At 57.5% G+C, this 10100-nt stretch overlaps 1 protein-coding gene across 1 annotated transcript; it reads left to right on the top strand.

The window, feature by feature from the left end:
• Window positions 1-224: 224 nt before the first annotated feature.
• Window positions 225-9680, top strand: FMOD (fibromodulin). Its single transcript, XM_066565312.1, has 3 exons — window positions 225-525; window positions 4372-5382; window positions 8110-9680. Exons 2-3 carry the CDS (start codon window positions 4386-4388, stop codon window positions 8259-8261), a joined length of 1149 nt encoding a protein of 382 aa, XP_066421409.1. The 5' UTR covers window positions 225-525; window positions 4372-4385; the 3' UTR covers window positions 8262-9680.
• The last annotated feature ends 420 nt before the right edge of the window (window positions 9681-10100 follow it).

Here is a 10100-nt window from a genome sequence, read left to right as displayed (position 1 = left end):
AAAAAATTCAGGGAAAATTCCTCGTTTTTCCCCCCAGCATCCCCAAAACCTGACATTCCCTAACCTGGCCAGAGGCCTCCTCACAGCTCCCTGATGAGAAACGCAGGAGAGCCCTGAAAAACAACATCCCAACCCCGCTAAATCGTTAAGCAGAGGGAGCCTGGAAAGTGCCAACACTCCTGAGAGAAAAGGCTGGAGAGAGAGAGAGAGAGAGAGAGGAGGGAGAGGAGGGAGAGGGAGGAAAGGAATCGCAGGTTATTTATAACGCCAGGCAGCATCAGGGTCTCGCCAGTCTCTCCTGCAAAGCTGCGGCGGGGAGGTCACTCCCTGAAAAAAATCCCCCAAAAAAAAAAATCCCCCAAAAAAATCGCGGAATCCCCGCCGAGCCCGGGCCGTGCCAGCGCAAGATTCGGGATCCGGGGCGGGCACGGGCGCTGCGGCTCGGGAGCCTCCCCCCCCTCCCATGCTGCCGGTGCCACGGCACAGCCCGCAGCAGCCTTTGCACAGGAGGAGAGGAGCAGCTCGGTGAGTCCAGCTCGGCCTTTTTTAGACAGGTTTTTAAGGTGGTTTTTTTTATTTTTTTTTAATTTTTTATTTTGGTTTTTTTTTAATTTATTTTGGAAGCCTGATCTCTGTTGCTGCGCCCCGGCTGCGCGTGGCAGCGCCAGGGGTGGCACGGCTGGGGAGATGGAGGTGATGGAGAGGCACTTCCCCTCCTGCCCGCTTCTGCTGGTGCCCATCTCCCTTCCCACCCACTTCTCCCGGTGCCCACCTCTCCTGCTGCCCAATTCTCCTGCTGTTTCTCTCTCCTGCCCACTTCTCCTGATGCCATCTCCCTTCCCACTCACTTTTCGTGCTGCCCCTCTCTCTCCTGCCCATCTCTCCTGCTGCCCACTTCTCCTGCTGCTCCTCTCTCCTGCCCACTTCTCATGATGCCCATCTCTCCTCCTGATCACTTTTCCTGATGTCCTTCTCCCTTCCCTCTTTTCCTGCTGCTCCTCTCCCATCCCACCCATCTCCCCTCCCGTTCCTCTGCCATCTCCGTGCCCACTTCTCTGGGATCTGGACACCTTCCCTGATGTCTGTCCAGGCTTGGCAGAGCCCCCCATCCCATCCCATGGATCCCCTGGATACCATCCCATGGATCCCATCCCATCCCATCCCATCCCATGGATCCCCTGGATACCATCCCATGGATCCCATCCCATCCCATCCCATGAATCCCATCCCATCCCATGGATCCCCTGGATTCCATCCCATCCTATCCCATGGATCCCATCCCATCCCATTCTATCCCATCCCATGGATCCCATCCCATCCCATCCCATCCCATCCCATGGATCCCCTGGATCCCATCCCATGGATCCCATCCCATCCCATCCCATCCCATGGATCCCCTGGATACCATCCCATGGATCCCATCCCATCCCATCCCATGAATCCCATCCCATCCCATGGATCCCCTGGATTCCATCCCATCCTATCCCATGGATCCCATCCCATCCCATTCTATCCCATCCCATGGATCCCATCCCATCCCATGGATCCTATCCCATCCCATCCCATCCCATGGATCCCCTGGATTCCATCCCATCCCATCCCATGGATCCCATCCCATCCTATGGATCCCATTCCATCCCATCCCATCGATCCCATCCCATCCCAGGTTCCATGGCCCCATGGATGGCCCCAAACCCTTGGCACAAGGAGCTGACCCCGTTGCAGCCCCTGGCACAGGACAGGGACACCAGGAGGGGACGGGGACCTCAGGGCCAGGTCCCACCCCAAACCTGGGGGTGAAGCCTCAGGGAGGGGAAAAAACCCCACAAACAACGAGGGGACAGCGGGGAGTGCTGGTGACAGATTTTGGGGTCACCAGAGGGGTGAAGGGGGGCACTGGGAAAGGTGAGGAGACACCAGAGATGGGGTTTTCCCCCCAGGGATGGGGGTTTTGCCCCCATGTATATGGTTCTGCCCCCAGGGATGGGGTTTTTGCCCCCAGGGATGGGGTTTTGCCCCCATGTATATGGTTTTGCCCCCAGGGATGTGGATTTTCCCCCAGAGATGTTTTTTTGTCCTCCGGGGATGGGGTTTTCCCTCCAGGGATGGGGTTTTGCCCCAAAGGGGCCCCCAAGAAGGGGCTGCCAAGAGGGTGGAGAAGCTGCAGGCTCTGGTATGAGAGCAGGCACAGAGCCCTGGAGCAGCAGGAGGAGGAGGAGGAAGAGGACGAGGAGGAGGAGGAGGAGGAGCTCCTCTGCCCCTGCCAAGCTCCCCGTGGCACTCAGCGCCCCCAGGATCCCGTCCCGAGCACACAGAGCAGGGAACAAAGGACAAACCCAGCCCCTCTCTTTTCCCGTTGGCAGGGCAGGGCACTCTGTGCCCTCTGTGAGTGCCAGGCTGGGTGTCCCCTCCCTGCTGCAGCCTGGGGACATGGCCAGGGGTCACCAGGTGACCTCAGGGCCACCCCTGGCACCGCAAAAAGGGGACACTGGTCCCTGATGTCCCTGCTGGTTCCTACTGGTCCCTGCTGGTTCCTACTGGTCCTTGCTGGTCCCTGTTGCCCTTACTGGTCCCCGTTAGTCCCTACTGGTCCCTGATGGTTCCTGATGTCCCTGCTGGTCTCTATTGGTCCCTCCTGTCCCTGTTAGTCCCTGCTGGACCCTACTGGTTCCTGATGTCCCTGCTCATCCCTGCTGGTCTCTTCTGGTCCCTGCTGGTCCCTGATGTCCCTGCTGGTCCCTGTTGGTCCCTCCTGTCTCTGTTGGTCCCTGCTGGCTCCTACTGGTCCCTGCTGGTCTCTGCTGGTCCTTACTGGTCCCTGATGTCCCTGCTGGTCCCTGTTGGTCCCTCCTCTCCCTGTTGGTCCCTGCTGGTCCCTGTTGGTCCCTCCTGGTCCCTGTTGGTCCCTCCTGTCCCCTGCTGGTCCCTGCTGGAGCAGAGCTGGCAGTGACACCCTCCCAGCCACGTAGGATCCTCTCCCGCTCCCAGCAGCCAAATTCCTGGAGGGATTTCAAACTGCCTGGCTGCAGGAGCAGCCCCGTGCGCTCATTTATCCCGGGATGAGGAGGCTGGATGGCTCCAGAGCTGGAATCCTCCCGCTGCAGCTCCACCTGGCCATGGCAGGAGGAGGCCGAGGGGATCAGGGACGGGTTTGCCTCATTCCCTGCTCGCCTCTGGATCATCACCAGCTGTTGTCCCCTCTCCCTGGTCACACCGAGGGTGCTGCCCCTTTCTGTGCCTGGGGAAATGGGAGCTTGGGAGAGGTTTCAGCTCCAAAACCAGGCAGGACTTGTTTACCAGGATCTGCATCCTGCGTTTCTGTGGGGGAAGGGAGAGCTGGATGAAACCCACAGCGATTCCTGTCACCAGCGAGCGGAGCATAAATAGCTCCTTCAAAAGATGCCTCGAGCTCCTTCAAAAGGCTCCTCAGGCTCCCAGAATCACCCTGATCTGGCAGATTCCACTCTCAGCCAGAGAATTCAAACCCCTTCTCCGAGGAGATCCAAATTCCTTCTCCTCCCTCTTACGCAGAGCCAACCCCGGGCACCTCGTGTGACCCCACACAAATCCCCAGGCTCTGTTCTCTGCCCAGGAACTGGAATGGAATTAGCCAGAAATCAGGATCTCACCAGCCCGTCTCCACTGGGATGGAGATTCCTCCCAAATCTCCTCCAGGGTGGGAGGTTTCTCTCAAATCTCCACTGGTTTCTCCCAAATCTCCACCAGGAATAGCGATTCCTCCCAAATCCCCACTGGGAGGGAGTTTTCTTCCCAAATCTCCACTGGTTTCCCCCAAATCTCCACTGAGGACTAAGGTTCCTCCCAAATTTCCACTGGGATGGAGGTTCCTCCCCAAATCTCCACCAGGAATGGAGGTTCCTCCCTAAATTTCCACTGGGACCAAGGTTTTCCCTAAATCTCCACTGGTTTCTCCCAGATCTCCAGCAGGGAGGGAAGTTTTTTTTGAATCTCCACCGGTTCCTCCCCTAAATTTCCACTGGGATGGAGGTTCCTCCCAAATCTCCACTGATTTCTCCCAAATCTCCACCAGGGATGGAGGTTCCTCCCTAAATTTCCACTGGGAAGGAGGTTTTCCCCAAATCGCCATTGGTTTCTCCCAGATCTCCAGCAGGGATGGAGGTTCTTCCCTAAATTTCCACTGGGAGGGAGGTTTTACCCAAATCTCCACCCGTTCCTCCCAAACCTCCACCACGGCCGGAATTTTCTCCAAGGTGAAAATTGGGATGATCACACAACTCCACCCGGAAGTATCCACAGCCGGGGATCTTGGGGCAGGATTCCCTCCTCTCCTGCTCCCCCAGCCCTGCCTTCCTCCCCATCTCATCCTCCCACCTCTTTGCCCCGTCTCAGGTCCCTCCAGCGCCATGCCTCGGGCCACCACCCTCATCCTCATCCTGGCCGGGCTCTGCGTGTCCTCCCTGGGCCAGTACAACGAGGAGGAGGACCTGGCGTGGCTCCAGTACTACCTGCGGCAGTCCCGCGCCTCCTCCTACAACTACGTTCCCTACTACGAGGAGGAGAGCCCCGCGTACGCCTACTCCTACCCCTCTGCCACCGACACGGAGCCCGAGCCCGAGCCCGAGCCGCAGCAGGCGGCGCCCTGGCGGTGTCCCCAAGAGTGTGACTGTCCCCCCAACTTCTCGTCGGCCATGTACTGCGACACGCGCAACCTGCGCTACCTGCCCTTCGTGCCCTCGCGGATGAAGTACGTGTATTTCCAGAACAATCTCATCACCTCCATCCAGGAGGGCGCCTTCGACAACGCCACCGAGCTGGAGTGGCTGGCGCTGCACAACAACCAGATCAGCAGCGAGAAGATGGGGAAAAGGGTTTTTGGGAAGCTGCAGAGGTTGGAGAGGCTCTACATGAACAACAACAACCTGACCAGGCTGCCCAGCCCGCTGCCGCGCTCGCTGCGGGAGCTCCACCTCTCCTACAACCAGATCTCCAAGGTGCCTCCCAACGCTCTGGAGGGGCTGGAGAACCTCACGGCACTCTACCTCAGCCACAACTTCATCTTCGAGATGGGCGCGTCCCTCAAGGGGCTCAAGTCGCTGATCCTGGCCGACCTGAGCTACAACAACCTCAGGAAGGTCCCTGACGGGCTGCCGGCATCGCTGGAGCAGCTCTACCTGGAGTACAACTACATCAACGCCATCCCCGACGAGTATTTCCAGGTGTCCCCCAGGCTGCTCTACGTGAGGATGTCCCACAACAGCCTGACCAACCAAGGGCTCTCCAGCAACACCTTCAACAGCAGCAGCATCCTGGAGCTGGACCTCTCCTACAACCGGCTGCAGAAGATCCCGCGGGTCAACACCAACCTGGAGAACCTCTACCTGCAGGGGAACCAGATCGACGGTGAGCAGGGATGGGGAAAAGGGGGTGAGGAACCCACAGGAACCACCTGGGGTGGTGAGAAACCCACAGGAACCACCTGGGGTGGTGGGGAACCCACAGGAACCATCTGGGGATGGTGGGGAACCCATAGGAACCACCTGGGATGGTGGGGAACCTACAGGAACCACCTGGGATGGTGAGAAACCCACAGGAACCACCTGGGGGTGTGGGAAACCTACAGGAACTACCTGGGGGTGTGGGAAACCTACAGGAACTACCTGGGGGTGTGGGAAACCCAGAGGAACCACCTGGAAACCTACAGGAACACCTGGAGGGTGATTTGAGCAGGAATTTGGGGCTCCTGAGGGTTCCTGAGCAAGGAGGGGGTGGGAGATGTGCTGTCCCATCCTGGAGGGTTCCTGTGGGATCCCTGCGCTGGATTTTGGGGTTTCCCAGGAGCCTGAGCATCCCCTGGGGTTGGAGATGGTGGAAAGCAGGGCATGAACCAGCTGGGGTGGGGTCTGTGGGGTCAGGAGGGGTCACAGCAGTGGGCAGAGCCGGGGGGGGGGTCCCCAAAGCCACTCTGGGGACATGGAGCACCCTGGGGAATGCCAGGGACAGGGACATTGCCCAGGGCCAGCACAGCCCCTGTGTCCCCAGAGTCCCTGCGTGTCCCAGCCCCAGCTGAGGGCTCTGTCCTTCCCCCGGCGGCCCCGGCGCCGCCTCCGCTCCCAACACAAACAAACCAAGGGAACCCAGGATTGTTCTGGGGCTGCTCTTTATAAAAACAGGCTGGGAAAAACCCAACCCCGAGCAAAAGCTGCCGGGAAAAACCAACCCTGCTCCCCTGACCTGCCAGGACCTGAGGGCGGGGATGGGATGGGATGGGATGGGAAATGGGAATGGGGATGGGATTGGGAATGGGAAATGGGGATAGGAATGGGAATGGGGATGGGATTGGGAATGGGAAATGGGGATAGGAATGGGAATTGGGATGGGATGGGAAATGGGGATGGGAATGAGAATTGGGATGGGAAATGGGGATGGGAATGCGGATGGGATTGGGAATGGGAAATGGGGATAGGAATGGGAACTGGGATGGGAAATGGGGATGGGAATGGGAAATGGGGATGAGAAATGGGGATGGGAAATAGAATGGGAACAGGATAGGAATGGGAATGGGATGGGGATGGAATGGAAATGGGGATAAGAAATGGGGATGGGAACGGGAATGGAATGGGAATGGGAAGGTGCCAGTGCAGCCATCAGCTGTTGCAGGGAAAACACAGAACCCCGCAGCGGGGAGCTGCCAGCAGCACAGACACGGGAACAGATTCCCAAATGTTTGCTTTCCAAACCGGAGCTGCCGCCGTCTGCCCACAAACGCCGCGGAGCCACCGCCGGCTCCTCCTCCTCCTCCTCCTCTGCGGGTCCTGCTGACCTTCACAGCCCCCCCAAAATCGGGGATGCTGCTCAAAGCCCTTTGGAGCATCCGGACCGCGGTCCTGCCCCTCCGCCCCACCCAGGGTCCCCTCTATGGGTGCAGCCCCCAAATCCCAGCGCTCCCCCCCAGCATCCCGCTGCCTTTTCCAGCAGCAGCCCGGCCTGGAGCTCTGCTGCCCTCTAGGCTCAAATCCTGCGCGGAAAAAAAAAAAAAAAAACCCAAAAAAATTTATTTGGGAGTTTGTTCCATCTCCCGCTTCCTGCGCTGGGCTGGGCTGGAATTTCCCTGTGCGGAGGAGCGCAGAGGGGGTGGCTGGGATGGGGACAGGGACATCCCCGCTCCTGGACACGTTGCTCGGGGGTCCCACAGTGGCCAGAGGGGTCAGGACATGGAGGCTGCAGCGCAGGAAGCCGCCAAAAAAAAGGCTGGAAAAGCAAATGCTGATGGAAAGCAAAGTTTCCTGTCCGACTCCACCCTCCGAGCGCTCCCATCCCGGCTGGGCAGGGAAGATTCCAAACCCTCCTGCTCCTCCTGGCTGCGGCCAGGAGCACCAGGAACTCTTTTAGCTTGAGGGGCCGAGTCCAAATTCACGTGAAAAATCAGAGAATTTGGGCTGCTCCCATTTTTTTTCCCCCCCCTGCCTGTCTCAACACAAAGCAGATCTCAGAGGTGGATCCCTCAGAACAGAGAATTTCCTACTAAAAATCCACTTTGGGGAAGGTTGTGGGGGATTCAGCTCCACAGAGAAGGCTGAGCTGGAACAGAGGCCAGACAGAGCTAAAGAATAAAGCAGGGATTTATTAAGAGGATCTCCTCCATGGATCCACCTTGGGCAGCACAAGAGCCCAGCCAGGGCTGCACACAAGGTGAACCAAAATGGTCACAAAATGAACCCAAAATGGACCCAAAAATGGTCACAAAATGAACCCAAAATGGTCACAAAATGAATCCAAGATGAACCCAAAATAGCACAAATTGCACGATTGCTCACGGGGTCTCTCACTTTTATAAGTTCTGCTGCATATTGGATATTGCAGTTAATTGTCCAGCTACAGCTTTAGGTTATGCAGTCCCATCCTTCTTGTTTTTCCCTCTCCAGCCCACGTTGTTTCTGCTCTTGGCCCAGAAATTTGGATCATTTCTCCTTAGTCCCCACTAGAGCAGGAATTATTTTATCTCCGTGAACAGCGCTCACCCCGCCATAACACCAACCCCAAACCCACACCCTAAACCACCGCAGAACCCCAAAAAAAACCCCCAAAACCCCCAAACGCTGAGGCCTCACCAGCTCCTCTCCCCCGCAGAGTTCTCCATCAGCAGCTTCTGCTCCGTGGTGGACGTGGTGAACTACTCGCGGCTGCAGGTGCTGCGGCTGGACGGCAACGCCATCAAACGCAACGCGGTGCCCCCGGACGCGCCGCTGTGCCTGCGCCGCGCCACCGTCATCGAGATCTGACAGCTGAGCCCCCCTTCCCCTCAGGACTTGTGTCCCCCTACCCACCCACACCCAGGGAATTCCCTCGTCCCTGCTTCTCCGCCCGACTCGCGGCGCAATGGCGGCGCGCTCCTGGTTTTCCCAAAATCGTCGCTTTTTGCACTCAGATCCCGGCTCTGACCCCGCCACAGGCACCCCACAAAGGGGCCATGGGCACCTCCTTCCTGCCCCAGGCTGGGGTGGGACGTGGCAGGGGTGGGGATCATCCCACCTTGGACAGGGGGAAATCCCAATCCCGATCCCAAATCTGGGTCTGAACCCCCTGGGAGGAGCTTCCTTACAGAGGGATCAGACCCTTTTTCCAGGGGGAAATCCCGTGGGGATCAGACCCTTTTTCGATGGGGAAATCCCAGTCCCAAATCTGGATCTGAACCCCCAGAAAGGAGCATCTTTCCATAGGGATCAGATCCTTTTTCCATGGGGAAATCTCAATCCCAAATCTGGATCTGAATCCCCTGGAAGGAGCATCTTTCCATGGGGATCAGACCCTTTTTCCATGGGGAAATTCCATGGGGATCAGACCCTTTTTCCATGGGGAAATCCCATGGAGATCAGACCCTTTTTCCATGGGGAAATCCCAATCCCAAATCCAGGTCTGAACCCCCTGAAAGGAGCATCCTTCCATGGGCACCAGACCCTTGTTCCATGGGGAGATCCAAGGGGGATCAGACCGCTTTTCCATGGGGAATTCCCATGGGGATCAGACCCTTTTTCCATGTGGAAATCCTTCCGTGGGGATCAGACCCTTTTTCCATGGGGAAATCCCAGGGGGGTCAGACCCTTTTTCCATGGGGAAATCCCAATCCCGATCCCAAATCTGATCTGAACGCCCTGGGAGGAGCACCCAAGGTGTTGGGAGCTGCAGGAGTGAAGGGTTAAAGATCTCCAGGCTGGAGGATCCCTCAGTGTGGGCTGAGGAGGAGCAAATCCATCCCTCCCGTTCCTTTCTTCCCCCCCTTTTCCATCAGCCTGCTCCAGAATTAACAGGGAGAAAACCCTAAAGGAGAGAAACCCACCCTGGGGGGGTCAGAGGGAAACCCCCTGAGCAACAGAGGGGTCCCAAATCTTCCTCCCAAACCCCTGGATCAGGGCAGGACGGGGAAAATCCTGGTGCTGTCACCCCTGGAGCCGTCACCCCCAGCTGCCCCTCCCTGAGCCCAGATACCCCAATTAAAACCCCAAAACCAATCACAGAGCCACGTTGGAATTCCCTAAAAATCCCAAATTCCCCAGCTCAGGCGGTCGAGTTTGAGGATTGAAGGGGCAGCTGAGCTTTGGGGGTCACCCCGGCCCTCTGCGTCGTTCCTGCATGCAAAGATCATTTTTAAAAAAACCCCATTAAAAAAAAAAAACAAAAACAAATGAATCCCATAATTGCACCAGCATGAAGTGTAAACCCCAAAGCCATCAATAAAACCTTTCCAGTGCCTGCAGCCAGCGCTTCTCCTCCTCTCCGGGATGGATTTCCAGCCGGAATCCAGGCTGGAATTGCCGTCTAGCGGCTGCTCCGGGCATGGCACGGAGCTTTCCCCGGGAAAAGGGAAAAATCTCCATGGAAAAGGCTCAGCGGGAGTGGGGAGGGACGGAGGCACCACCGGGGTTTTTTAGGGTTTTTTTTTCTGGACCCTCCTGGCTTTGGTCGTGAGGATTTTTAAGAGCTGGGCTGGGGGATGGTTGAAAAATAACGGAAAAAAAAGGAATTTTTACAGAATTTCACACGGAGGGGAACAGAAAGTGCCTTCCCCAGGGAAGCAGAGGCTGCAGGATTCTGTGGGATGAAGGAGTTGGGATTCCAAAAAA

This window comes from Molothrus aeneus, chromosome 24 (assembly GCF_037042795.1).
Source record: "Molothrus aeneus isolate 106 chromosome 24, BPBGC_Maene_1.0, whole genome shotgun sequence".
Lineage (NCBI taxonomy): Eukaryota > Metazoa > Chordata > Aves > Passeriformes > Icteridae > Molothrus > Molothrus aeneus.
The sequence above is the reverse complement of the archived record's forward strand: the minus strand, read 5'-3'. Positions and strand labels throughout refer to the sequence as shown.

Excerpts from the sequence above, each read along its gene's own strand:
- FMOD (XM_066565312.1), top strand. The coding sequence starts at position 4,386 with ATGCCTCGGGCCACCACCCTCATCCTCATCCTGGCCGGGCTCTGCGTG. Across the intron at positions 5,383-8,109 it reads GCAGGGGAACCAGATCGACG|AGTTCTCCATCAGCAGCTTC; the intron begins GTGAGCAGGGAT and ends TCTCCCCCGCAG.